At 68.3% G+C, this 26,707-nt stretch overlaps 1 protein-coding gene across 10 annotated transcripts in view; it reads left to right on the top strand.

Moving 5' to 3' along the window:
- The window catches only part of PLEC (plectin), a 59,320-nt gene extending 35,084 nt beyond the window's left edge, over positions 1-24,236 (top strand). For 5 of the 10 annotated variants that reach the window (XM_061172186.1, XM_061172190.1, XM_061172184.1 and 2 more), the window contains 32 exons: positions 519-580; positions 1,033-1,122; positions 1,423-1,458; positions 1,937-2,014; positions 2,097-2,189; positions 3,143-3,309; positions 3,944-4,059; positions 4,137-4,243; positions 4,319-4,438; positions 4,517-4,612; positions 4,825-4,952; positions 5,217-5,310; positions 5,811-5,965; positions 6,050-6,320; positions 6,422-6,499; positions 6,591-6,752; positions 6,907-7,011; positions 7,132-7,227; positions 7,479-7,604; positions 8,700-8,852; positions 8,939-9,093; positions 9,177-9,303; positions 9,390-9,573; positions 9,683-9,840; positions 9,964-10,142; positions 11,196-11,334; positions 11,436-11,792; positions 11,872-11,955; positions 12,119-12,223; positions 12,319-12,417; positions 13,390-16,770; positions 16,874-24,236. In XM_061172186.1, coding sequence (XP_061028169.1) covers positions 519-580; positions 1,033-1,122; positions 1,423-1,458; positions 1,937-2,014; positions 2,097-2,189; positions 3,143-3,309; positions 3,944-4,059; positions 4,137-4,243; positions 4,319-4,438; positions 4,517-4,612; positions 4,825-4,952; positions 5,217-5,310; positions 5,811-5,965; positions 6,050-6,320; positions 6,422-6,499; positions 6,591-6,752; positions 6,907-7,011; positions 7,132-7,227; positions 7,479-7,604; positions 8,700-8,852; positions 8,939-9,093; positions 9,177-9,303; positions 9,390-9,573; positions 9,683-9,840; positions 9,964-10,142; positions 11,196-11,334; positions 11,436-11,792; positions 11,872-11,955; positions 12,119-12,223; positions 12,319-12,417; positions 13,390-16,770; positions 16,874-23,092 — 13,520 coding nt within the window. In that variant the 3' untranslated portion in view covers positions 23,093-24,236. The remainder of the gene's footprint in view (positions 1-518; positions 581-1,032; positions 1,123-1,422; positions 1,459-1,936; positions 2,015-2,096; positions 2,190-3,142; positions 3,310-3,943; positions 4,060-4,136; positions 4,244-4,318; positions 4,439-4,516; positions 4,613-4,824; positions 4,953-5,216; positions 5,311-5,810; positions 5,966-6,049; positions 6,321-6,421; positions 6,500-6,590; positions 6,753-6,906; positions 7,012-7,131; positions 7,228-7,478; positions 7,605-8,699; positions 8,853-8,938; positions 9,094-9,176; positions 9,304-9,389; positions 9,574-9,682; positions 9,841-9,963; positions 10,143-11,195; positions 11,335-11,435; positions 11,793-11,871; positions 11,956-12,118; positions 12,224-12,318; positions 12,418-13,389; positions 16,771-16,873) is intronic. The other 5 variants (XM_061172187.1, XM_061172193.1, XM_061172185.1 and 2 more) reach the window with 1 other exon arrangement.
- The last annotated feature ends 2,471 nt before the right edge of the window (positions 24,237-26,707 follow it).

The following is a 26,707-nucleotide window of genomic DNA, read 5'->3' as shown; positions in this document are numbered from 1 at the left end:
CGGGGAGCGTGCTGTGTCCTGGCCCAGGTGCAGAGCTGCTGGGGTCGGGGGGCCGGCCGGCCACCCGTGCCCAGCACAGAGAGGCCGGCAGTGGCCTGTGGGCCTCGGGTGTCGGGCAGTGTGTGGGGGGACAGCTCTCTGTGTCCTGGGAAAGGCCCTCTGCCCCGTGGGGAGGACAGAGCTTCCCCCTCGCCGCATCCCTGCCCAGCCCGGGGCCCTGGGAGGCAGCCTGTGGGGGGGAGGGGCAGGCCGGGACCTGTGTGCTGCGGCTCCAGGGGCGGCTGCCAGCTTCAGGGGGAGACAGTAGGGAGATCCAGCAGTGGGCACCGTGTGCCTGGCCCCTCCCCTCCTGTCCAGGGATGAGGAGGGCGTCGTTGGGCAGGGGCGGGGAGGCTGGGTCGCCTTGTGAGGCTGAGGCCCTCTTCAGGCGCCAGCCACTGTATCTGCATGGTGGTCACCTCCTGGGGGCTCGCAGGGCTTCTCCCAGGCCCCAGGTAACCTGGCCTTGTCTCTCCCAGATGAGCGGGACCGTGTGCAGAAGAAAACCTTCAGCAAGTGGGTCAACAAGCACCTCATCAAGGTTGGTGGCGTGCGCACACGTGGGTGTGTGTGCAGGAGCGCCTGCGTTTGCATGCGCGTGGTCGCAGGGGCTGAGGAAACTGCAGGTGGGGGTGAAGGAGCGTGCCCCTGGCCCTCCAGCCCGAACAAGGGCCCGCGCCCCTCCTGCCACCCAGCCGCTCGGGGCCAACCCTCTCCGCCCTGGGAACTCACCTCCCACTTCTGAAACCTGTCCTTTTCTCTCTGCTTCCTCTCCTCGCTCGCTCCTGCCTCCCGTCTCCTCCTCCTCCTCCTCCTCCTCCTCCTCCTCCTCTTCCTCCTCTTCGCCTCTCCTGATCTCTCTGCGTAGCACTGGAGGGCAGAGGTAGGTGCCTCCTCGGGGGTGGGTGTCTTCTGTGTGCCTTTGCCTCATGCTCTCTGGGCCTGTTGGTGGTTCTGGGGACCTGCGGCCAGCCCAGCCCTCTGTCCCTGCAGGCACAGAGGCACATCAGTGACCTGTATGAAGACCTCCGTGATGGCCACAACCTCATCTCCCTCCTGGAGGTGCTCTCAGGGGACAGCCTGGTACGTGCGCCCTCCTGCCTGCCCCCTCCGAGGCCCCGCCTGCGTTCCCTCCTGGGGTCTTTCCCCGTGCCCTCTCCGTGTCCAGCCTGGCCTCGCCCCCCACTGCGCCTCCTGGTCCGGAGTGTCGGGCCGGGCCCGGGAGCGGCCCCACCCCTGTGCCGCGGCGCACAGCCCTGCTGCCCTCCGTGCCGGAGCCTTGACACCGTAACCTCACGCTCTGCTCTGCTTTGGTTTCTCTGCTGCTTGGACTCTGAACTTTGATCTCTGCCCTTTACCCTTTGCCCTGCTCTGGCCGGGCAGCCAAGAGAGCGGGACGTAATCAGGAGCTCGCGCCTGGTGAGTGGTTGTGCCCGCTGGCCACGGCGGCACGTGGGCTCCCTGAGACCAGGAGCCCAGCTCACCCGGGGCCGATGGCACTTGGGCTGGCAAATGGCCCTGCATCCAGCTGCCTGCCATCCTGCCTGCCGCACTGCCTGGGGCCGGGCCTGAGACCCGCCGGGGCTGCCACCACCGGGCAGGAGGACCCCTCCCCCAAAGTCACTGCCCTCCACCCGTGGCTTCCTGGCTATTGTCTCCTCCCCTCCCCCTCCTTCCTTCCCGCAGCCTGGTCCCTGCTGGGCCTGGCCCCTGGGCCAGCGGCCCCCCCTTCCCAGCTGGGGTGGGTGGACCCGGGTCAGGGAAGGGCTGCTGCCCCACTGGGGAAGACCCTCACTATAGATGCCTTGGGGGTTCTGAGGGTGGGCAGACGCCGCAGCCATAGGACGGGCTGTGACCGGGCTCTGGGGCCGCTGACCGGCCCTGCTTCCCCTCCCAGCCGCGGGAGAAGGGCAGGATGCGCTTCCACAAGCTGCAGAACGTTCAGATCGCCCTGGACTATCTCCGGCACCGCCAGGTAATGCTGCCCACCTGGCCGCAGGCCCCGGCCCCCTTTTCCGGCCGGCTCGGGGGCATGACTGAGGGCAGCTTGCTCGTAGGTGAAGCTGGTGAACATCAGGAACGATGATATTGCCGATGGCAACCCCAAGCTGACCCTCGGCCTGATCTGGACCATCATCCTGCACTTCCAGGTAGCGTGGCCGCCCACTGACCCTCTGCCGCCCCCGGAGTCTCCGGGGCTGGCCTGGCACCCGGCTAGGTGTGCGGCCTGGGAGCTGGGGCCCTCGGCATCCTGGCACTTGGAGCCTTCCTGCCAGCCCGTGCCGCCGCCCTGTGCTAGCCCAGTGCTAGCTCCGTGGCCTGAAGGCCCAGGCCTCTCTCCAAGGCCTGCCTATCCCGTGCCCTCTGGCCCTGACTGGGCAGGGCCCGCAGAGCCTCCCTGCAGAGGAATGCATTCTCTACTCTTGGTGTGGCCTCCTGCCCCAGGGAAGGTTCTAGAGAAGCACCCGCTGCACGGGCTGACTCACCCACTGCCTGCCCCGCCGCACAGGAAGCTGCAAATCTGAGAGCTGGGCAGGCAGAGCCTGGCTGGCACAGCAGCTGAGTCACACAGGCGGGCAGGCCGACAGACAGATAACTAGGGCCAGGCAGGCGGGGGAGCAGACAGGCTGGCAGACCCAGGCCTGAAGCATTGGACCAAGTGCAGGGCCCGGCCCGTTGCTGTGGCCACGCATGCTCAGTCCCCGGGACCTAACCCTGGCCTGCGGCCAGGGAGGCCCTACCCCGCCCCCTGCCCCGCCCCCTGCCCCTCATGACAGCCTTTTCTAGGCCTGGGACTTCTGGGTGAGCTCCATGCACCCACCATCCACCAACTGATCCATGCCTGCCTTGCGGGGTGCAGGGTGTGCCCCAGGAGGAGGGAGTCCAGGGCACCCACCATGTGGCAATGGCAGGGGCTGGGGGCCTGACATTCTGTGGCAGCTGCCGCCTAGAGTGGCCTCGGCTTGTGACACTGAGGTGTGGCGGGTCCCTGTGGCCCCAGCCTGCCTCAGCTGGCCTGGCAGCTCCCGTGCACCTTGACTGGGCACCAGGCAGGTCGGTGGCCGTGGCTGAGCTCCTGTCTCCTGCCCGCCGTGTGGGGCAGATCTCAGACATCCAGGTGAGCGGGCAGTCGGAGGACATGACAGCCAAGGAGAAGCTGCTGCTGTGGTCCCAGCGCATGGTAGAGGGCTGCCAGGGCCTGCGTTGTGACAACTTCACCACCAGCTGGCGAGATGGCCGCCTCTTCAATGCCATTATCCACCGGCACAAGTACGCGGCCCGGGGCAGGGAGGGCACTGTGGGTCGGGGGCGTCCCTGCAGCCCCTCAGCTGGGCAACTTCAAACAAGTGGGGGTGAAGACTATGGCAAGAAGCGTCTGCCGCCCACGGGGACCTGCCGCCCACGGGGACGGGCACCAGCGCCAGCCCGCCTCCCTGGGAGGGTGCAGGCGAGTAGGCCCAGCCCTACGCACACCCTTCCCGCCGCCTCCTGGGCCCTTCCTGAGGCCGTGCCGGCTTCCTCGAGGCCAGAGGACAGCAGGCTGCTGGTTTTCACAGCTGTGAGCGCTGGCCCCACGTGGACACCCCAGAAGGGGCCTGTGTGGGGTCGGCCCTGCGGGGGGCCCAGGCTGACCGGCACCCCACTCTGTGCCTGTGCCCACTGTAAGCCCCTTGAGCTCCTGGGGGCAGGGCCCAATGTGCGCAGCACCTGCAGGTGGGCTGCCTGGGTGGGCGGGACTGGACGCTAGTGGGGTGGGGGTGTTTTTCAGGACGAGGGTGTGCTGGGGGTTCTGTGTCTCTGGGGGGCCTGTGGGGGGCGTGTCTGTGCGCTGACCTGCCCGGTGGGCCTGGCTGCTCCTGTGTTCCCGCCTGCCTGCTTGCCCCACCCGCCCCTTTGCCCACAGGCCTATGCTCATCGACATGAACAAGGTGTATCGTCAGACCAACCTGGAGAACCTGGACCAGGCCTTCTCCGTGGCGGAGCGGGACCTGGGGGTGACAAGGCTCCTGGACCCTGAGGGTACGTGCCGTGGCCCCCGCCTCACTCTCTCCTCCCCTGCCTCTCGCTGGGGCCCCTCTGACCCTCCTCCCCCGCAGATGTGGACGTCCCTCAGCCCGACGAGAAGTCCATCATCACCTATGTCTCATCCTTGTACGACGCCATGCCCCGGGTGCCCGACGTGCAGGACGGGGTGAAGGCTAACGTGAGTGCCGGCCGGCAGGCCCCGGGCGGGCGGGGGATAGGCGGGCCCCTGACGGCCCGTCGCCCCCCTCCCCAGGAGCTGCAGCTGCGCTGGCAGGAGTACCGGGAGCTGGTGCTGCTGCTGCTGCAGTGGATCCGGGCACACACGGCCGGCTTCGAGGAGCGCCGCTTCCCCTCCAGCTTTGAAGAGATCGAGGTGGGTTTCCCTGCCTAGCCAGGGTCCTGTGCCCGCTGTGGGGCCCCAGGTTCGGCTACTGACACCTCTCGTCCCCAGATCCTGTGGTGCCAGTTCTTGAAGTTTAAGGAGACGGAGCTTCCAGCCAAGGAGGCGGACAAGAACCGGTCCAAGGGCATCTACCAGTCCCTGGAGGTGAGGGGGGTCCTGGAGGGAGGGGAGCGGGGCCATTCTGGAGGGGAGTGAAGCTGCCCGGGAGCCCGGGGCCTGGGGCGTCCCCTCCAGCAGGCTTGGCCCGGCCTTACCACGGAGCTGGGGCCAGGGCTGTTTCAGGTCGGGTGGGCCGGGGGCCCGGGTGACCCCCAAGCCTCTGCTGGCCCAGGCCTGAGCTAGGCCCCTGCCCACAGGGGGCGGTGCAAGCTGGACAGCTCAAGGTGCCCCCCGGCTACCACCCGCTGGACGTGGAGAAGGAGTGGGGCAAGCTGCACGTGGCCATTCTGGAGCGGGAGAAGCAGCTCCGCAGCGAGTTTGAGAGGTGGGCGGGCGCTGGGGTGGACGAGGCAGCTGGTGGGCGGGTGAGGCCCTGCGGTGGCAGGGAAGCCACCCCGAGGGTGAGTCACTGCCTGGGGAGGAAATCCCCCCTCCCCCGAGGCTGGGAAACCCACACTCGGGGCCAGCTCAGCTGTGGGCCGCAGGCTGGCGGGCAGGCCAGGAGCAGGAGGGGAGCTGCGCCCTGCGGTGGGGAGCCTGGTGGGCCGACGCCACTCACCGCGGGTCCCGTGGCTGCTCTGGGCCGCAGACTAGAGCGTCTTCAGCGTGTCGTGAGCAAACTGCAGATGGAGGCCGGGTTGTGTGAAGAGCAGCTGCACCAGGCCGACGCCCTGCTGCAGTCGGTGAGGGGCAGGGACGGAGGGGACGAGGCTGGGCCTGGGCGGGGACGAGGCTTGGGGGAGGGAGGCGGGCCCTGAGCGCTCCTCCCTCTGGGTGTGGAGCCGACTCTGACTGCGAGCTTTGGGCAGAGCTGGCTTCTGGGCACCAGGCTGCCCTGAGCTGCTGCAGTCTGGAGAAACCCAGCCCCGTGGGGCCCAGAGGGGCAGGACTGTGTGGGCCTGGACAGGGGTCTCTTGGGGAGAACTTTCCAGGGGTGGGAGCTGGAGGGCAAGACCACGAACCGTCTGGCTCCTGGGCCCTAGCGGAGGCCTTTGGACCCGGTCCTGGGTCCCCCAGAGAGATGGGGGCTGGGGGTCTGGCCAGAAACATCAGAAGGACGTACCGTGGTGGACGAGGAGGAAAGGGAAAGGATGGGGGTGGGCCCGGAGGCAGCGGGGGAGCCCCATGCAGGCAGGCGGGAGGCGGGGTGGCCAGGCTCTGAGTCAGGGCCACCACCTTGCAGGACGTCCGGCTGCTGGCCTCAGGCAAGGCACCGCAGCGGGCAGGCGAGGTGGAGCGGGACCTGGACAAGGCAGACAGCATGATCCGGACGCTCTTCAACGACGTGCAGACTCTCAAGGATGGGCGGCACCCGCAGGGCGAGCAGATGTACCGCAGGTGGGCCAGGCCCCCCCCACCCCCAGGGCCTGGGGAGGGCACCCCGGTTCCGCTGACCCCTCCTGACCCCTGCCCCGCCCACAGGGTGTACCGCCTGCACGAGCGTCTGGTGGCCATCCGCACCGAGTACAACCTGCGTCTGCGGAGCACGCCGAGGCACCCCGAGCTCGAGGACTCGACCCTGCGCTACCTGCAGGACCTGCTGGCCTGGGTGGAGGAGAACCAGCGCCGGCTGGACAGCGCTGAGTGGGGCGTGGACCTGCCCAGCGTGGAGGCGCAGCTGGGCAGCCACCGAGGCCTGCACCAGTCGGTCGAGGAGTTCCGGACCAAGATCGAGCGGGCGCGCACCGACGAGGTGAGTGGGGGGGGGACGCACTGACGAGGTGGGGGGGGCGGGCATTGGGCGCAGGCCAGGTCCCGGCCACCGCAGGCCTCACCCCTCCTCATCTCCCACAGGGCCAGCTCTCCCCGGCCACCCGGGGCGCCTACCGAGACTGCCTGGGTCGGCTGGACCTGCAGTACGCCAAGCTGCTCGTGAGTGGCGGCCGGCTGGGAGCCGGGGTGGGGGTGGGGGTGGGGGTGGGGGGTCGCGGGGCTGACACACTCCCCGCCTGCCTGCTCACAGAGCTCCTCCAAGGCCCGCCTCCGGTCCCTGGAGAGCCTGCATGGCTTTGTGGCCGCCGCCACCAAGGAGCTGATGTGGCTGAGTGACAGGGAGGAGGAGGAGGTGGGCTTCGACTGGAGCGACCGCAACACCAACATGGCCGCCAAGAAGGAGGGCTACTCGGTGAGGCAGGCGGCCGGCCTCCAGGCCCTCCCCTCCCACGATTGCCCTCCCCAGTTCGGGTCCAGCTCCAGGCCCCGGGTGGTGCTTGGCGGGAGACGGGTGGACCCCGACGCGGCCCTGGCACCGCCCCTGAGACCCCTTGCCTTCGTGTCAGGCCCTGATGCACGAGCTAGAGCTGAAGGAAAAGAAAATCAAAGAGATCCAGAGCACCGGCGACCGCCTGCTTCGGGAAGACCACCCTGCCCGGCCCACAGTGGAGGTGGGGTGGGGATGCGGGGACCCCTCTGGGCCCCCCTGGTGTGGTGGGGCAGGGCTGGGGGGATCCCCCCGGGCCCCTGTGGTGGGGCAGGGCCCGACGGGGCCACGTGCTGTGCTGCAGTCCTTCCAGGCGGCCCTGCAGACCCAGTGGAGCTGGATGCTGCAGCTGTGCTGTTGTATCGAGGCGCACCTCAAGGAGAACACTGCCTACTTCCAGGTGAGAACTGGGCCCCCCAGCCCCCGGCTCTGCTGCAGTGACCTCGAGGAGCCCCTCGACCACCGCTGCAGATCTGGGGCCCCTCCCCGTGTCCATGCAGACGTGGATAATCAACCCCACGCACTGTCCCGCTGACCTCGCGTCAGAATCCTCCCCGATTGTTGGGCCCAGCCCCTCCGGCCCGTACTGGGGCAGCTGTGGCCGGGGGCTCTGGGCTGTTGGCCTAGCGTGACCCATTTCTGCCGCCCCAGTTCTTCTCAGACGTGCGGGAGGCTGAGGAGCAGCTGCGGAAGCTGCAGGAGACGCTGCGCAGGAAGTACACCTGTGACCGTTCTATCACCGTCACTCGGCTCGAGGACCTGCTGCAGGACGCCCAGGTGAGCCGACCACCCGGGCCCCCGCCGGGCCCAGGGCTGTGCAGCCCGGCGAGAGGCAGACGCTGAGGCCCGGCCTCTTGGCCCGTGGGGCTGGAGGGGCGCAGGCAACGGCAGGCATTGAGGTGGCAGGGTCCAGGGCCAGGGGAGCACAGGGAGAGGCTGGCCCGGTGTCTGGGCTGCATCGATGCTCTGGAAACGTTCCTCTGGAGGCGGAGAGTGGTGACTAGAGGTGCCAGCAGGGGTCAGGAGGCACGATAGGGGCTGGAGGTCAGCACAGTGGGGCGGGGGTGTGGGTGAGCCGAGAGTTTAGCGGCAGGGTCCTGGCCTGGGGGCAGGTGGCTGGCCAGAGCTGGTACGAGCCCCCCCCCACCCACAGAGCCCCTGGAGGGAGCAGAGGCCTGAGTCAGCTGCTCTGTTGCCAGCCATGTCACCACAGGCAGGTCCATCAGCATCTCGGGCCTGACAGTCTGGGGCAGGCGCAGTCGGGAGGGCTGAGGAGGACACAGAGGCAGCTGAGTGTGCTGCCAGGTGCCCTGGGGCAGGGAGTGATGGAGGAGACAGGGGACTGGCAGGCCCTGCCGCCTGGAGCTCCTGCGGTCAGGAGCGGGGGTCAGCGAAGCCTGGGGTCCAGGAGGCCCCCTCAGCGGCAGCATCGGCCGGGGAGGGGGCGGGAGAGGTGCAGGCAGCTTCCGCGTGGACTCTTACCTGCAGCCTTGGACGGTCCTCCGTCCCTCGGAGTGGCTGCATGGGAGGAGGTGGGCCACCTTCCACAGCAGGACAGGGGAGGGCAGAGGGGAGAGGACGCTGTGGGGCCCTCCCCTGAAGGACGCCACGTGTGACGGGGGCCGGGGAAGGCCGTTCGGTCCTGACTGGGAAGGAAGGAGTGTCGGTGGGACCAGGCGCCTGTCCTGGCTGAGTGCCCAGCCCCACAGCATCCTGGGGGCAGTTGGAAGGACACCTGATCTCAGGGCGTTGCGGGGGTCCAGGGGTGCTCGTGCATTTCCCGGGGTGGGCACGTGGGTCCTCACAGACCCTCGTCCGGGCGCTTGGTGTCCGACACCGGATGCTGGTCTCTGAGCTGCCCCTCCTCGGCAGGACGAGAAGGAGCAGCTAAGCGAGTACAGGGGGCACCTCTCAGGCCTGGCCAAGCGGGCCAAGGCCGTCGTGCAGCTGAAGCCCCGCAGCCCAGCGCACCCCATGCGGGGCCGCGTGCCGCTGCTGGCCGTGTGCGACTACAAGCAGGTGGAGGTGAGGGCTGGGCCGGGCAGGGTGGGCCGGGCAGGGTGGGGCGTGGGTGTGGGTGGGGCCACGCTGCGATGCTCCGACTGCTTCAGGTGACCGTGCACAAGGGTGACGAGTGCCAGATGGTAGGCCCTGCGCAGCCGTTCTACTGGAAGGTGCTCAGCAGCTCCTGCAGCGAGGCCGCCATGCCCTCCGTGTGCTTCCTTGTGCCCCCGCCCAACCAGGAGGCCCAGGAGGCCATCGCCAGGTGCGTGGTCCTGGGTACGCAGCTGGAGAGGGTGGTGTCGGGCAGGTCCCCAGACACCTCTGACTGTGCCCCTGACCTGCCAGGCTGGAGGCCCAGCACCAGGCCTTGGTTGCGTTGTGGCACCAGCTGCACACGGAAATGAAGAGCCTTCTGGCGTGGCAGAGCCTCAGCCGCGACATGCAGCTCATCCGCTCCTGGTCCCTGGTCACGGTACGACTGCCCCGCTGGGCACTCTGGGTGGTGCCGGGCGGCAGGGGCCTTCCTGCGGCCGTGCTCAGCCCTCGTGCCGTTTGCAGTTCCGCACACTGAAACCAGAGGAGCAGCGCCAAGCCCTGCGAAGCCTGGAGCTGCACTACCAGGCCTTCCTGCGGGACAGCCAGGACGCTGGTGGCTTCGGGCCCGAGGACCGGCTGCAGGCTGAGCGCGAGTACGGCTCCTGCAGCCGCCACTACCAGCAGCTGCTGCAGAGCCTGGAGCAGGGTAGGCGGGCGCCGCCCGGAGGGCGGGGGGGGCGGCAGGGGGGCGGCGGTGTGTGTGTGGTGGCGGGAGGGCGTGGCCGGGGCAGCCTGTGAGCAGGACGTGTCCCCAGGCGAGCAGGAGGAGTCCCACTGTCAGCGCTGCATCTCAGAGCTCAAGGACATCCGGCTGCAGCTGGAGGCCTGCGAGACGCGCACCGTGCACCGCCTGCGGCTGCCGCTGGACAAGGAGCCCGCGCGGGAGTGCGCCCAGCGCATCACCGAGCAGCAGGCAGGCCCCGTCCACTCCCCCCACCCCCACCCCCACCCTCTACCGCACCCCACCCCCGGCCTTCCACGCGTGCCGTGTGCTGGGCTTGCGGGCTCAGCTCGCCTCCTGCTCCGTCTCTCGTAGAAAGCACAGGCTGAGGTGGACGGGCTGGGCAAGGGGGTTGCCCGGCTCTCTGCCGAGGCCGAGAAGGTCCTGGCCCTGCCCGAGCCGTCACCCGCTGCCCCCACTCTGCGTTCAGAGCTGGAGCTGACCCTGGGCAAGTTGGAGCAGGTCCGCAGCCTGTCCGCCATTTACCTGGAGAAGTGAGTGCACCTGACGGCGTCCGGGGGGCTGTGACCGAAGGGGCGTCTTGGGGAGTGTGGCAGGGCAACGGTGCCAACAAGGTGGGGTCCGCTGTGGGGTGTGGCCAGGGGATGGCCGGTGTGGACCAGGGTGGAGGTCGCAGAGGTGGCCGGAGGGGTTCAGTCCTGGTGTGCCTTGGAGGTAGGGCTCCCTGATGACTGGATGTGGGGTAAGAGGGGTTGAGGGGCCTATTGGAGGAGGACTTAGGGCCCCCCCACCCGCGGGAGGGTGGTAGGGGAGGGTCACCGATGTGGAAGGTGTGTGGGCAGAGGCGAGGGGCCGGGGTGCATCGCGGGGTAGGTCAGGACCGGGCACCTGGGGGCACTGGCAACCTTGGGGGAGGGGTTTCTTGGCAGAAGGTGCGGATGAGGTCCTGCGGAGAGTAGGCAGGGTGGGCAGTGGATGAGACAGCAGAGGGCCAGGGTTCTGAGAGGGTCCCGATCCCCTCTCCCACAGGCCCTTCCACCCCAGTGCCTCCCGGGGAACGCGGAGTCCTCACCAGGGCCCCTGCCTCCTCCTTGCCCCCCGCCCCCAGACACGGGTACCTCTTTTTCCCTCACGGTTCATTTCAGGGTGTACACTCACGTGGCTCAAAGATCGCTTTCGGAAGCTTCGTGATAACCCTCCACTCCTCCACTCTCAGTCCCAACGTGATCCGCCCTGCAAGGCCCTGGTTTTGGTGTCTGTCTCTTACCCAGTCTTTCTGCACACGCCCCATGTGCTGTTCGTGAGGAGCGTCCCTGTCAGGCACATGGCGTCCCCCTCACCCAGTCTGGGGGCTGGAAGGCTGATGGGGGCTCCCTTGGCCAGCACAACCTCCCTCCAGGTCTCAGGCTGGAGCTGGAGCATCCCCGTGTCCGAGGTCCCCAACCACCTTCCGCCTACACCTCTCTTCTCCCTGAAGCCCATGACCACGGGGGTCAGCTGGCCTCCAGGTCTGGGGTTCCACCGTGGCGGCCTGGCTGCTTCCTCCAGCCCACGCCAGCCCCGCTCTGAGCCCTGCTCTCCCGCAGGCTCAAGACCATCAGCCTGGTGATCCGCAGCACACAGGGGGCCGAGGAGGTGCTCAGGGCCCACGAGGAGCAGCTCAAGGAGGCCCAGGCTGTGCCCGCCACCCTCCCAGAGCTCGAGGCCACCAAGGCTGCGCTGAAGGTACTACCACAGGCCCGCGCCCTGCCGTGAGGGCCCAGAGACGCCGGGGCCAGTGGCAGGGGCCTCGGGCTGCAATGGCACCCTCTTCTCTGACCCAACAGAAGCTTCGGGCCCAGGCGGAGGCGCAGCAGCCCGTGTTCGATGCCCTGCGGGATGAGCTGCGGGGGGCGCAGGAGGTGGGCGAGCGGCTGCAACAGCGACACGGCGAGCGGGATGTGGAGGTGGAGCGCTGGCGTGAGCGGGTCACCCTGCTGCTGGAGCGCTGGCAGGCCGTGCTGGCCCAGACCGACGTGCGGCAGCGCGAGCTCGAGCAGCTGGGCCGCCAGCTGCGTTATTACCGTGAGAGCGCGGACCCGCTGGGTGCCTGGCTGCAGGACGCCAAGCAGCGGCAGGAGCAGATCCAGGCCGTGCCACTGGCCAACAGCCAGGCCGTGCGAGAGCAGCTGCGGCAGGAGAAGGTGGGCCCCGGCCAGGCGGGCAGGAGCGGGGCAGGGGGGGTGCTGCACCCTCTGGCTGCTGACCACCCTGCTCTCCCAGGCGCTGCTGGAAGATATCGAGCGCCACGGGGAGAAGGTGGAGGAGTGCCAGAGGTTCGCGAAGCAGTACATCAACGCCATCAAGGTGAGGCCTTTGCGGCCTCGCGTCCCAGGGGAGACATGCAGGTGGTGGGCCTGGGACCTCAGGGGGGGCCCCCAGACCAGGCCGTGCTGGGGAGAGCCTGTGGGCAGGTTCAGGGGCAGGGTGGGGAGGGCAGAGCTGGTGGCCAACCAGTGTGTCCCTGCAGGACTATGAGCTTCAGCTGGTCACGTACAAGGCACAGCTGGAGCCGGTGGCCTCGCCAGCCAAGAAGCCCAAGGTCCAGTCGGGGTCCGAGAGCATCATCCAGGAGGTGAGGCTGATGAGGGGCAGGGCTGGTGGGTGGGCTGAGCCTGAGTCAGCAGGGGCAGGGCTGACTCTGGGTGCCTCCTCCCTCCCGCCCCCCAGTACGTGGACCTGCGTACCCGCTACAGTGAGCTGAGCACGCTCACAAGCCAGTACATCAGGTTCATCGGTGAGACTCTACGGCGTATGGAGGAGGAGGAGGTATGACCCGCCTGGGGTGGGGAGGCCATCCTGCTGCCCACCTTGCCCCAGATGTGGCCCCTAGGAGCCTGCCTGAGCTCTCCCCACTCCCTCCTGCCTGGTGCTGCCAGCATCCCCTCCCCCTGCAGCTCCCCGCAGCACGGCCTGTCCCCAGGCTCGCCTCACCTGCGGCCCAGCCCACCTCGGCCCGATGCTGCACTGCTCTCCGTGTGGTGGCTGGCACCTTCTCTTTCTCTTCTGTGTTGGCACTTCCCCCCACCAGGCGTCCCACCGGCTCTCTTGTGTGTGTGCCTCCTCGGGACTCTGCATTGGCTCCTTTACTTGGCCACTTGCTCTGGAAGAACTTTGGGCGGTTGGGTCATGGGGGCTGGGGAGGGGTGCCCCGAAGTGCTTGGGTGAGGAAGGGTGCCTACCCCGTCTTGTTCCTCCTGCCTCCTGGGTGACCCCTCCGTCTGGCCTACCTGCAGCTTCCTCTCTGCTCAGAACCGCAGGCTATCGAGTCCCCCTTCCGAGCTGGCTCAGATCTGCACTGATGTCCCACTCTGGCCACCCCGCCCTGCCGGGTCAGGGAGAGGGGCCCCATGGCCAGAGCCAGGCCGCCGGGCATTCAGCGGTGCTCAGGCAGGGCTGTGCGGTGGGCGCAGCTCCCAGGGCCCGCAAGCCTCCTCCTCTGCTCGCTCTCTCTTCCTGTCTGTGTGTCTCCGTCGCCTGTCTGCGGGAAGAGGGGAGAACACCTGGGTCTCCTTCCCCGGGCTGGTGAGCACTATGGGGCCAGGCTGCGCTCGCTGCCCCAAGTGCCCTGGGTGGGTGCACACAGCCTCCCTCGGCTGGGCCGGGACCTCTGTCCCCTCCCAACCCCTGCACCGCGCTGTCAGGGGGAGCTGTGGTGGCACCGTGTCGCGTGCTGGGAGCACCTGCTCCGTGCTCACCCCTCTCTCTCCGGTTTTCTCCCTCTCTCCGCTGCGGCCGCAGAGGCTGGCTGAACAGCAGCGGGCAGAGGAGCGGGAGCGACTGGCTGAGGTGGAGGCCGCGCTGGAGAAGCAGCGGCAGCTGGCCGAGGCGCACGCACAGGCGAAGGCGCAGGCAGAGCGCGAGGCCCAGGGGCTCCAGCGGCGCATGCAGGAGGAGGTGGCGCGCCGGGAGGAGGTGGCGGTGGAGGCGCAGCAGCAGAAGCGCAGCATCCAGGAGGAGCTGCAGCACCTGCGGCAGAGCTCGGAGGCGGAGATCCAGGCCAAGGCCCGGCAGGTGGAGGTGGCCGAGCGCAGCCGGCTGCGGATCGAAGAGGAAATCCGCGTGGTGCGCCTCCAGCTGGAGGCCACCGAGCGCCAGCGCGGCGGGGCAGAGGGTGAGCTGCAGGCACTGCGTGCGCGGGCGGAAGAGGCCGAGGCGCAGAAGCGGCAGGCCCAGGAGGAGGCGGAGCGCCTGCGGCGGCAGGTGCAAGACGAGACCCAGCGCAAGCGGCAGGCGGAGGCCGAGCTGGCCCTGCGCGTGCAGGCGGAGGCTGAGGCGGCTCGCGAGAAGCAGCGGGCCCTGCAGGCGCTGGAGGAGCTGCGGCTGCAGGCAGAGGAGGCGGAGCGGCGCCTGCGGCAGGCAGAGGCAGAGCGGGCACGCCAAGTGCAGGTGGCCCTGGAGACGGCGCAGCGCAGCGCCGAGGCAGAGCTGCAAAGCGAGCACGCCTCCTTCGCCGAGAAGACGGCGCAGCTGGAGCGCAGCCTCAAGGAAGAGCACGTGGCCGTGGTGCAGCTGCGGGAGGAGGCCACGCGGCGGGCACAGCAGCAGGCCGAGGCCGAGCACGCCCGCGCGGAGGCCGAGCGGGAGCTGGAGCACTGGCAGCTGAAGGCCAACGAGGCGCTGCGGCTGCGGCTGCAGGCGGAGGAGGTGGCGCAGCAGAAGAGCCTGGCGCAGGCCGAGGCGGAGAAGCAGAAGGAGGCGGCGGAGCGGGAGGCGCGGCGGCGCGGCAAGGCGGAGGAGCAGGCCGTGCGGCAGCGCGAGCTGGCCGAGCAGGAGCTGGAGAAGCAGCGGCAGCTGGCGGAGGGCACCGCGCAGCAGCGCCTGGCGGCGGAGCAGGAGCTGATCCGGCTGCGGGCCGAGACGGAGCAGGGGGAGCAGCAGCGGCAGCTGCTCGAGGAGGAGCTGGCGCGGCTGCAGCGGGAGGCGGCCGCGGCCACGCAGAAGCGCCGGGAGCTGGAGGCCGAGCTGGCCAAGGTGCGGGCTGAGATGGAGGTGCTGCTGGCCAGCAAGGCGCGGGCCGAGGAGGAGTCACGCTCCACCAGCGAGAAGTCCAAGCAGCGGCTGGAAGCCGAGGCCGGCCGGTTCCGCGAGCTGGCGGAGGAGGCCGCCCGCCTGCGTGCCCTGGCGGAGGAGGCCAAGCGGCAGCGGCAGCTGGCCGAGGAGGATGCGGTGCGGCAGCGGGCGGAGGCAGAGCGGGTGCTGGCCGAGAAGCTGGCCGCCATCAGCGAGGCCACGCGGCTCAAGACGGAGGCGGAGATCGCGCTCAAGGAGAAGGAGGCGGAGAACGAGCGCCTGCGGCGGCTGGCGGAAGACGAGGCCTTCCAGCGGCGGCTTCTGGAGGAGCAGGCGGCCCAGCACAAGGCCGACATCGAGGCGCGGCTGGCGCAGCTGCGCAAGGCATCGGAGAGCGAGCTGGAGCGGCAGAAGGGGCTGGTGGAGGACACGCTGAGACAGCGGCGGCAGGTGGAGGAGGAGATCCTGGCGCTCAAGGGCAGCTTCGAGAAGGCGGCCGCCGGCAAGGCGGAGCTGGAGCTGGAGCTGGGGCGGATCCGCGGCACGGCCGAGGACACGCTGCGCAGCAAGGAGCAGGCGGAGCAGGAGGCCGCCCGGCAGCGGCAGCTGGCGGCAGAGGAGGAGCGGCGGCGCCGCGAGGCCGAGGAGCGTGTGCAGAAGAGCCTGGCGGCCGAGGAGGAGGCCGCGCGGCAACGGAAGGCCGCGCTGGAGGAGGTGGAGCGGCTCAAGGCCAAGGTGGAGGAGGCTCGGCGCCTGCGCGAGCGGGCAGAGCAGGAGTCGGCTCGGCAGCTGCAGCTGGCCCAGGAGGCCGCCCAGAAGCGGCTGCAGGCGGAGGAGAAGGCGCACGCGTTCGCGGTGCAGCGGAAGGAGCAGGAGCTGCAGCAGACGCTCCAGCAAGAGCAGAGCGTGCTGGAGCGTCTGCGCAGCGAGGCCGAGGCGGCCCGGCGGGCGGCAGAGGAGGCGGAGGCGGCGCGGGAGCGGGCGGAGCGCGAGGCGGCGCAGTCCCGGCGGCAGGTGGAGGAGGCGGAGCGGCTGAAGCAGTCGGCGGAGGAGCAGGCGCAGGCGCAGGCGCAGGCGCAGGCTGCCGCGGAGAAGCTGCGCAAGGAAGCCGAGCAGGAGGCGGCGCGGCGGGCGCAGGCCGAGCAGGCGGCCCTGCGGCAGAAGCAGGCGGCCGACGCTGAGATGGAGAAGCACAAGCAGTTCGCGGAGCAGGCGCTGCGGCAGAAGGCGCAGGTGGAGCAGGAGCTGACGGCTCTGCGGCTGCAGCTGGAGGAGACCGACCACCAGAAGAGCATCCTGGATGAGGAGCTGCAGCGCCTGAAGGCGGAGGTGACGGAGGCGGCGCGGCAGCGCGGCCAGGTGGAGGAAGAGCTGTTCTCCTTGCGCGTGCAGATGGAGGAGCTGGGCAAGCTCAAGGCCCGCATCGAGGCGGAGAACCGCGCGCTCGTTCTGCGCGACAAGGACAGCGCGCAGCGCCTCCTGCAGGAGGAGGCGGAGAAGATGAAGCAGGTGGCGGAGGAGGCCGCGCGGCTGAGCGTGGCGGCCCAGGAGGCGGCGCGGCTGCGGCAGCTGGCGGAGGAAGACCTGGCTCAGCAGCGGGCCCTGGCGGAGAAGATGCTCAAGGAGAAGATGCAGGCGGTGCAGGAGGCCACGCGGCTCAAGGCGGAGGCAGAGCTGCTGCAGCAGCAGAAGGAGCTCGCCCAGGAGCAGGCCCGGCGGCTGCAGGAGGACAAGGAACAGATGGCACAGCAGCTGGCCCAGGAGACGCAGGGCTTCCAGAAGACTCTGGAGACGGAGCGGCAGCGGCAGCTGGAGATGAGTGCCGAGGCGGAGCGGCTCAGGCTGCGCGTGGCCGAGATGAGCCGGGCTCAGGCTCGGGCGGAGGAGGACGCCCGGCGCTTCCGGAAGCAGGCGGAGGAGATAGGCGAGAGGCTGTACCGCACGGAGCTCGCCACGCAGGAGAAGGTGACGCTGGTGCAGACGCTCGAGACCCAGCGGCAGCAAAGTGACCGGGATGCCGAGCGCCTGCGGGAGGCCATCGCGGAGCTGGAGCACGAGAAGGACAAGCTCAAGCAGGAGGCTCAGTTGCTGCAGCTCAAGTCTGAGGAGGTATCTCCCCGCGCGCGGGCAGGGAGCTGGGGCGGGGTCTGCTCTCAGGCAGGTGCTCCCGGGGGGCCCTCCTGCCCCTGACCGCCCCCTTCCCCCTTCGCAGATGCAGACGGTGCGGCAGGAGCAGCTGCTGCAGGAGACCCAGGCCCTGCAGCAGAGCTTCCTCTCCGAGAAGGACAGCCTGCTGCAGCGCGAGCGCTGCATCGAGCAGGAGAAGGCCAAGCTGGAGCAGCTCTTCCAGGACGAGGTGGCCAAGGCGCAGGCGCTGCGTGAGGAGCAGCAGCGGCAGCAGCGGCAGATGCAGCAGGAGAAGCAGCAGCTGGCGGCCAGCATGGAGGAGGCCCGGCGGCGGCAGCACGAGGCCGAGGAGGGCGTGCGGCGCCAGCAGGAGGAGCTGCAGCGCCTGGCGCAGCAGCAGCAGCAGCAGGAGAAGCTGCTGGCGGAGGAGAACCAGAGGCTGCGTGAGCGGCTGCAGCACCTGGAGGAGGAGCGCCGGGCTGCGCTGGCACGCTCGGAGGAGATCGCCCCCTCTCGGGCCGCGGCCGCCAGAGTCCTGCCCAATGGCCAGGACGCGGCCGATGGCCCGGCCGCGGTGGCAGAGCCTGAGCACGCCTTCGACGGCCTGCGGCGGAAGGTGCCAGCGCAGCGGCTGCAGGAGGTGGGCGTCCTGAGCGCAGAGGAGCTCCAGCGGCTGGCGCAGGGCCGCACCACCGTGGCTGAGCTCGCCCAGCGGGAGGACGTGCGCCATTACCTGCAGGGCCGCAGCAGCATTGCCGGGTTGCTGTTGAAGCCTGCTGACGAGAAGCTGACCATCTACGCGGCCCTGAGGAGGCAACTGCTGAGCCCGGGCACAGCCCTCATCCTGCTTGAGGCCCAGGCGGCCTCAGGCTTCCTGCTGGACCCCGTGCGGAACAGGCGGCTGGCCGTCAACGAGGCCGTGAAGGAGGGCATCGTGGGCCCTGAGCTGCATCACAAGCTGCTGTCGGCCGAGCGCGCCGTCACTGGCTACAAGGATCCCTACACTGGGGAGCAGATCTCCCTCTTCCAGGCCATGAAGAAGGACCTCATCGTCCGGGAGCACGGCATCCGCCTGCTGGAGGCCCAGATCGCCACGGGCGGCATCATCGACCCCGTGCACAGCCACCGCCTGCCCGTGGACGTGGCCTACCGGCACGGCTACTTTGACGAGGAGATGAACCGCGTCCTGCAGGACCCGAGCGACGACACCAAGGGCTTCTTCGACCCCAACACGCACGAGAACCTCACTTACCTGCAGCTGCTGGAGCGGTGCGTGGAGGACCCTGAGACGGGCCTGCGGCTGCTGCCGCTCACGGACCAGGCTGCCAGGGGTGGTGAGCTGGTCTACACTGACTCGGAGGCCCGGGACGTGTTTGAGAAGGCCACCGTGTCCGCGCCGTTCGGCAAGTTCCAGGGCAGGACGGTGACCATCTGGGAGCTCATCAGCTCCGAGTACTTCACGGCCGAGCAGCGGCGGGACTTGCTGCGGCAGTTCCGCACGGGCAGGGTCACCGTGGAGAAGATCATCAGGATCGTCGTCACTGTGGTCGAGGAACGCGAGCAGAAGCGCCAGCTTTGCTTTGAGGGCCTGCGTGCCCTGGTCCCTGCTGCTGAGCTGCTCGAGGGCGGGGTCATCGACCGGGAGCTCTTCCGCCAGCTGCAGCGGGGCGAGCGCTCCGTGCAGGAGGTAGCCGAGGTGGAAGCCGTGCGGCGGGCCCTGCGGGGCTCTGGCGTCATCGCGGGTGTGTGGCTGGAGGAGGCAGGGCAGAAGCTGAGCATCTACGAGGCCCTGAGAAAAGATCTGCTGCAGCCAGAGGCGGCTGTGGCCCTGCTGGAGGCCCAGGCCGGCACCGGGCACATCATCGACCCCACCACCAGCGCACGGCTGACTGTGGACGAGGCGGTGCGCGCCGGCCTTGTGGGGCCCGAGCTACACGAGAAGCTGCTGTCGGCCGAGAAGGCTGTGACAGGCTACAAGGACCCGTACTCAGGGCAGAGCGTGTCCCTGTTCCAGGCCCTGAAGAAGGGCCTCATCCCCAGGGAGCAGGGCCTGCGTCTGCTGGACGCCCAGCTGTCCACAGGTGGCATCGTGGACCCCAGCAAGAGCCACCGTGTGTCCCTGGACGTCGCCTGTGCCCGGGGCTACCTGGATAAGGAGACCAGCACCGCCCTTTCAGCACCCAAGGACGACGCCAAGACCTACCGTGAACCCCGTACGTGGCAGCCAGTCACCTACAGCCACCTCCAGCAGCAGTGCCGCCCCGACCAGCTGACGGGGCTGAGCCTGCTGCCGCTCTCGGAGGAGGCTGCCCGGGCCCGGCAGCAGGAGCTCTACTCCGAGCTCCAGGCCCATGAGGCCTTCCAGAAGGCCACCGTCGAGGTCCCTGTGGGCAGCTTCCAGGGCAGGACGGTGACGGTGTGGGAGCTCATCAGCTCCGAGTACTTCACGGCCGAGCAGCGGCAGGAGCTGCTGCGGCAGTTCCGCACGGGCAGGGTCACCGTGGAGAAGATCATCAAGATCCTCATCACCATCGTGGAGGAAGCAGAGACCGTGCGGCGGGAGAGGCTCTCTTTCAGCGGCCTCCGAGCCCCTGTGCCGGCCAGCGAGCTCCTGGCCGCCGGGGTCCTCGACACCATCCAGTACGAGCAGCTCAAGGACGGCCAGACGTCGGTCAAGGACCTTTCGGAGCTGGACTCGGTGCGGACACTTCTCCAGGGCAGCGGCTGCCTTGCCGGCATCTACCTGGAGGACTCCAAGGAGAAGGTGACCATCTACGAGGCCATGCGACGCGGCCTGCTCAGGCCCAGCACAGCCACTCTCCTGCTTGAGGCCCAGGCAGCCACTGGCTTTCTGGTGGACCCCGTGCGGAACCAGCGTCTGTATGTGCACGAGGCCGTGAAGGCCGGTGTCGTGGGCCCTGAGCTGCACGAGAAGCTGCTGTCGGCTGAGAAGGCCGTGACGGGCTACAAGGATCCCTACTCAGGCAGCACCATCTCTCTCTTCCAGGCCATGAAAAAGGGCCTGGTTCTCAGGGAGCACGGCATTCGCCTGCTGGAGGCCCAGATCGCCACAGGCGGCATCATCGACCCCGTGCACAGCCACCGCGTGCCCGTGGATGTGGCCTACGAGCGCGGCTACTTCGACGAGGAGATGAACCGCGTCTTGCAGGACCCCGGCGACGACACCAAGGGCTTCTTCGACCCCAACACGCACGAGAACCTCACTTACATGCAGCTGCTGGAGCGTTGCGTGGAGGACCCCGAGACGGGCCTGCGGCTTCTGCCGCTGAGAGGGGCAGAGAAGGCAGAGGTGGTGGAGACCACGCAGGTGTACACCGAGGAGGAGACCCGGAGGGCCTTCGAGGAGACACAGATCGACATCCCTGGGAGCGGTGGCCACAGTGGCTCCACCATGTCCCTGTGGGAGGTGATGCAGTCGGACCTGATCCCTCAGGAGCAACAGGCCCAGCTGATGGCCGACTTCCAGGCCGGCCGCGTGACCAAGGAGCGTATGATCATCATTATCATCGAGATCATCGAGAAGACCGAGATAGTCCGCCAGCAGAACGTGGCTTCCTACGATTACGTCGGCCGCCGCCTCACCGCCGAGGACCTATACGAGGCCCGGGTCATCTCCCGCGAGTCCTACAGCCTGCTCCGGGAGGGCACCAGGAGCCTCCAAGAGGTGCTGGAGGCCGAGTCCGCCTGGCGCTACCTCTACGGCACGGGCTGTGTGGCCGGCATCTACAGGCCCGGCTCCAGGCAGACGCTGACCATCTACCAGGCCCTCAAGAAGGGGCAGCTGAGTGCTGAGGTGGCCCGCCAGCTGCTAGAGGCACAAGCGGCCACGGGCTTCCTGCTGGACCCGGTGAAGGGCGAGCGGCTGGCCGTGGATGAGGCCGTGCGGAAGGGCCTGGTGGGCCCCGAGCTGCACGACCGGCTGCTGTCGGCTGAGCGGGCCGTGACCGGCTACCGTGACCCCTACACGGAGCAGACCATCTCGCTCTTCCAGGCCATGAAGAAGGACCTGATCCCCACCGAGGAGGCCCTGCGGCTGCTGGACGCTCAGCTGGCCACGGGAGGCATCGTCGACCCGCGCCTAGGCTTCCACCTCCCGCTGGACGTGGCCTACCAGCGCGGCTACCTCGACAAGGACACGCACGACCAGCTGTCAGAGCCCAGCGAGGTGCGCAGCTACGTGGACCCCTCCACGGACGAGCGCCTCAGCTACACGCAGCTGCTCCAGCGGTGCCGCCGCGACGAGGCCAGCGGCCTGCTCCTCCTGCCGCTCGCGGACGCCCGCAAGCTGACCTTCCGCGGCCTGCGCAAGCAGATCACGGTGGAGGAGCTGGTGCGCTCGCGGGTCATGGACGAGGCCACGGCGCTGCGGCTGCAGGAGGGCCTGACCTCCGTCGAGGAGGTCTCCAAGAATCTGCAGAAGTTCCTCGAGGGCACCAGCAGCATCGCCGGCGTCCTCGTCGATGCCACCAAGGAGCGGCTGTCGGTGTACCAGGCCATGAAGAAGGGCATCATCCGCCCTGGCACGGCCTTCGAGCTCCTGGAGGCGCAGGCAGCCACCGGCTACGTCATCGACCCCATCAAGGGGCTCAAGCTAACCGTGGAGGAGGCTGTGCGCGTGGGCATTGTGGGTCCTGAGTTTAAGGACAAGCTGCTGTCAGCCGAGCGTGCCGTTACCGGCTACAAGGACCCCTACTCCGGGAAGCTCATCTCCCTCTTCCAGGCCATGAAGAAGGGTCTGATCCTGAAGGACCATGGCATCCGGCTGCTGGAGGCCCAGATCGCCACGGGCGGCATCATCGACCCTGAGGAGAGCCACCGCCTGCCCGTGGACGTGGCCTACCAGCGCGGCCTCTTTGACGAGGAGATGAATGAGATCCTGAGCGACCCCTCGGACGACACCAAGGGCTTCTTTGACCCCAACACGGAGGAGAACCTCACCTACCTGCAGCTGATGGAGCGCTGCGTCACTGACCCCCAGACGGGGTTGAGGCTCCTGCCGCTGAAGGAGAAGAAGCGGGAGCGGAAGACGTCCTCTAAGTCCTCAGTGCGCAAGCGGCGTGTGGTCATCGTGGACCCGGAGACGGGCAAGGAGATGTCGGTGTACGAGGCCTACCGCAAGGGCCTTATCGACCACCAGACCTACCTGGAGCTGTCCGAGCAGGAGTGCGAGTGGGAGGAGATCACCATCTCCTCCTCAGACGGCGTGGTCAAGTCCATGATCATCGACCGCCGCTCGGGCCGCCAGTACGACATCGACGAGGCCATCGCCAAGAGCCTCATTGACCGCTCGGCACTGGACCAGTACCGCGCCGGCACGCTCTCCATCACCGAGTTCGCCGACATGCTCTCGGGCAACGCCGGCGGCTTCCGCTCACGCTCGTCCTCCGTGGGGTCCTCCTCTTCCTACCCTGTCAGCCCCGCTGTCTCCAGGACCCAGCTGGCCTCCTTGTCCGACCCCACCGAGGAGACGGGCCCCGTGGCTGGCATCCTGGACACGGAGACGCTGGAGAAGGTGTCCATCACGGAGGCCATGCACCGCAACCTGGTGGACAACATCACCGGGCAGCGTTTGCTGGAGGCGCAGGCCTGCACCGGGGGCATCATCGACCCCAGCACTGGCGAGCGCTTCCCCGTCACCGACGCCGTCAACAAGGGCCTGGTGGACAAGATCATGGTGGACCGCATCAACCTGGCCCAGAAGGCCTTCTGCGGCTTCGAGGACCCACGCACCAAGACCAAGATGTCGGCCGCCCAGGCCCTGAAGAAGGGCTGGCTCTACTACGAGGCGGGGCAGCGCTTCCTGGAGGTGCAGTACCTGACGGGCGGCCTGATCGAGCCCGACACGCCAGGCCGCGTGGCCCTGGACGAGGCCCTGCAGCGCGGCACCGTGGATGCCCGCACCGCCCAGAAGCTGCGCGACGTTAGCGCTTACTCCAAGTACCTCACCTGCCCCAAGACCAAGCTCAAGATCTCCTACAAGGATGCGCTGGACCGCAGCATGGTGGAGGAGGGCACGGGCCTGCGGCTGCTGGAGGCTGCGGCCCAGTCCAGCAAGGGCTACTACAGCCCCTACAGCGTCAGTGGCTCTGGCTCCGCGGCCGGCTCACGCTCCAGCTCGCGCACCGGCTCCCGGGCTGGGTCCCGTCGCGGCAGCTTCGACGCCACCACCTCGGGCTTCTCCATGACCTTCTCTTCCTCGTCCTACTCCTCCTCGGGCTATGGCCGCCGCTACGTCTCAGGGCCCGCGCCCTCCCCGGGGGGCCCCGAGTCAACGGCAGCCTGACCCCTTCCTGCACCCCGCCTCCCGCTCTGCATGTGGCCAGACTCCCCGCCCAGGCGCTGGGGTCTTTAATGTTTCAAGGTGTCTTCCTCCCAAGCGGTGCCTAAAGTTTAACCAAAAAGTGCAGACTAACATGTTAATGTATATCTGTTGTCCAGACGGCCTGTCTCTCGGGGGCCGGGGCCAGTCCAGCCCCACTGACCACCTCGCCCCCCGACCCCCCCCCCAGGTCTTCCTGCTCCTCTTTACCTGCCACTCACCACAGCCAGGTGCCTTGGAGGGTCCAGAGCTGGGCCCCCAACTCAGCCCTCTCATCTCCCCAGGGGGGTTCCATCTGGGCGAGGTTCCCCCAGCCCTGTAGGCCAGCCCCACCCAACCCCCAGCCACCTGCTCGGGCAACAGGCATCGGCCCCGCCAGTAGCAGGGCCCTCAGCGCCAGCGTTTTCTCCTGTTTCCGAGACTGACCTGCTTGCTCGGTGGGCCTTGCTGGGGAGGGAGGGAGGGAGGGAGTCCTGGGTCAGCCATCTCTTCTAGGCTGCCCCTTCCCCATGGGAAGATGAGGGTCCAGTCTGCAGACCCAGCTGGCCCGGGCCAGGCCCCAGCCTGTTCCCGGCTCCATTCCCAGCACCCCCACCTGCGCCCGAGACCCCACGCCTCTGGCTTCAGCCTTCCAGCCTCAGCTCCCTAGTAAGTGCCTTCTGTGTCCCCCTTCGCACCCCAGGCCCCAAGGATCCAGACCTGGGGTGGGAGACAGACCCTCCTGGTGAAAGGCTCACCACTGCCCAGCTCTCGGGCGTGCCGGCCGGGCACGACTGAGCTTCTGCAGGCCTCTTCCCCTCCGTGGGCCCAGTGTCCCCTGGAACCCCACCCTGGGTGCTGCCTGCCTGCCTCTCCCAGGGCGCCTCAACCCCTGTGTTGGGCCTGGGGACAAGGCAGCCCAGCCCGGTGCCACCAGTCCTGTCCCATCCAGCCCCGGGCCCTGGTGGCTTCCGCCTCCGCCTCTGCTCTCCGACTGAGCTTTGCATGTCCCACTAACCCAGGTAGGTGGCGGGTGGAGGCCCAGGCTTCGGCTGCCTCTGAGGACAGAACACTAACCCGACCACGGCGGGCCTGCGGCGCTCGCCCCAATAAAAGCAATTCCAACCTTCCCGCGGGTCCTGTCTCACTTTTTGTCCTGAGGTCAGCTTGTGTGTTGGGCTAAGAGGGTGCTGCAGCCCCAGGCTCTGAGCTTGGCCGCTGTGTCCTGGCCTGGGGCAGAAGAGCGGGGCCTCGTGAAGATGCTGGCCGGGGACTGCACCCCTCAGAGAAACCGAGGCTGAGTGATCCAGAGCATAGGGCGGGGTGGAGGCCGGGCCAGCTGGGGCCTGCTCAGTCCAGGTGGTGACCTGTCCCTCGGCCCAGCCCGTCCGGTTGGGTTTGTGATTGGCGCTTGCGTCTGGGACGGGGGTCTTACATGCCCTTCAGTCGGTCGTTGACTGTGTGGAAGAGGCAGCGTGACCCCTGGGTAAGTTGGTCTGTGTCGGCCAAGGGTAACTCTCCAGAGAAGGATGCGGTCACGAGCCTGAGCGGCGGCCGGTGGAAGAGGGTGAGTGGGGCAAACCACAGCCCCGGTGAGCCACTGGCTCTGAGGCCTGACCGATGCCATCTCCCTGCTTTGCCCCAGGGGGTGGCCCCTCATCCTTGGGGGTCTAAAGTCCTGGTTACCGAGCCCTTGTCGGGCTCTGCTCTCTTGCCCACTTGCAGTTAAACCTGGGCGTGGAAATACCGAGGTGCCCGGGGCAGCAGCCCTGCCTCCGTGGGTGGTCAGGGTCCTCCCGGCCAGGATGGTGACCGCCTGGCCTGCTGGTCTACTGCAACGAGGAGCCGCCTGGCCAGGTGGTAGCCGTGGCTGTGAGTTGAGTGGGACGCTCCCGCCACGCCCCGGGTGGCCGTGCTTTCCTTCGCCGACCAGGACCACGAGGGTCTCACAGCCTGAAGTTGCAGGGATGAGAAGCGCCTGCGCCCCAGCAGGTCCCGGGGCCCGTTGGGGGTGGGCCGCTTCTGCTTCCACTCCTGGGTTCCCAGACCTGGTGGGCCGCCTCCTGGGGTCATTGACTCAAGCTCACGCCCACATCCGGAAGGACGGCACTGCAGTCCCTCAGGGTGTCAGCTACTTCCTTATGAGGCCGTCCAACATTCTGCCAGGCCAGCAGCTTCTGGAGGGTGTGGTGTCCTGTAGGCCTGGACCCCTGCGGTACCCCCTTGCCGGAAGAGGGGTCTGAGGTCCAAGGTGATGTTTTGCAGGAACCCATAGGGAGACTGAGAGGCAAAGGCAGCCGAGCTGAAGTGATCCATCTCCCTCTTGTTGCTGGTGGGCCTCGGGCCAGGCTGGGAGGGGACGTGTCGCCAGCCCGTGCTTACGGGGCCACCCCGGTTGTGAGCCCATGTGCTGGTCACAGGGTGACCAGCATCCACTGGTCAAGTCCGTGGGTGGCTCAGCGGCTCCTCATGGTGCTCCCAGCAGACGTCAGCGCGTGAGGCGAGACCTCACTCCCACGTCCACCCAGCACCTCCTTCCCGTCTTGCACTCCTGCTGCGCTCGGGCCCTGACCAGCCAGCCAGGCCATTCCTCCTGGCCGCCCGGGAGCCGCTGTCCTCTCCACTCTGGGGGTTACCCAGTGCACCGCAGAAGCTCCAGCCAGGGGTTTCCCCGGCCGCTGTCGGCAGCCCCGAGTGGGGCTGTGCCTGCGCGCAGCCCGACACACCGCACGGGCCACGGTGCACCCGGCCAGGCCTCCTCCTCCGTGCCCTCGTGGGGACCCTCTGCAAGGCTGTGGTCTGGCAGTAGTGCGGGACATGAGGGTGTGGGCCACCTGCTCGCGTAGCCCTCTGGCTCTGCGTGAGCCAGAGCCTGTCGTCCACTCCCCCTTACCCTAAGCCCTCGCCCAGCCCGCCAACTGTGTGTCGGTGGGTCTCAGGGCACCAGCTCCTGACGGGAGCTGTGGTCGCCCGGTCACCCACGTCCTGTGGTCAGTTGTGCAGCCCCCCAGCCCCAGGAGCACTCTAGGAACAGCTCTGTGGAGTCCGCACGTGCTCTGTCCTCACTTCAGAGCTGGGGCTGTCCTTCGGGGCCTCGCCGGAGACCCCACATCACATTCTTGCTGCCAGGGCTGCCGCAACAAATACCACAGGATAGGGGCTTTTAAATGACAGAAACGTACTTCTTCTCGGTTCTGGAAGCCGAAGTCTGTGATCAACTTGTCAGCAGGGATGGGAATTCCCTGGTAGTCCAGTGGTTAGGACTCCACGCTCTCACTGCTGAGGGCCCGGGTTCGATCCCTGGTCGGGGAACTAAGATCCCACAAGCGGCGCAGAGCAACCAAAAAAAAAAAGGCAGCGGGGCTGGTTCCTCCTGAGGCCTCTCTCCTTGGCATGTGGACGGCCGTCTTCTCTCTGTGTCCTCATGGGGCCGTCCTCTGTGCGTGTCTATGTCCCGACCTCCTCTTCTTGTGAGGACACCTGTCGGATTGGGTTGGGGCCACTCTCATGACCTCATGTACCTTGATCACCTCTTTAAAGATGCCATCTCCAGACACAGTCCCATCCTGAGGTCCAGGAGTCAGCCCTGCAGCACGTGGG

This window comes from Eubalaena glacialis, chromosome 17, assembly GCF_028564815.1.
Source record: "Eubalaena glacialis isolate mEubGla1 chromosome 17, mEubGla1.1.hap2.+ XY, whole genome shotgun sequence".
Taxonomy (NCBI): domain Eukaryota; kingdom Metazoa; phylum Chordata; class Mammalia; order Artiodactyla; family Balaenidae; genus Eubalaena; species Eubalaena glacialis.
Note: the sequence above shows the minus strand (reverse complement) of the source record. Positions and strands in the feature narration are given on the sequence as shown.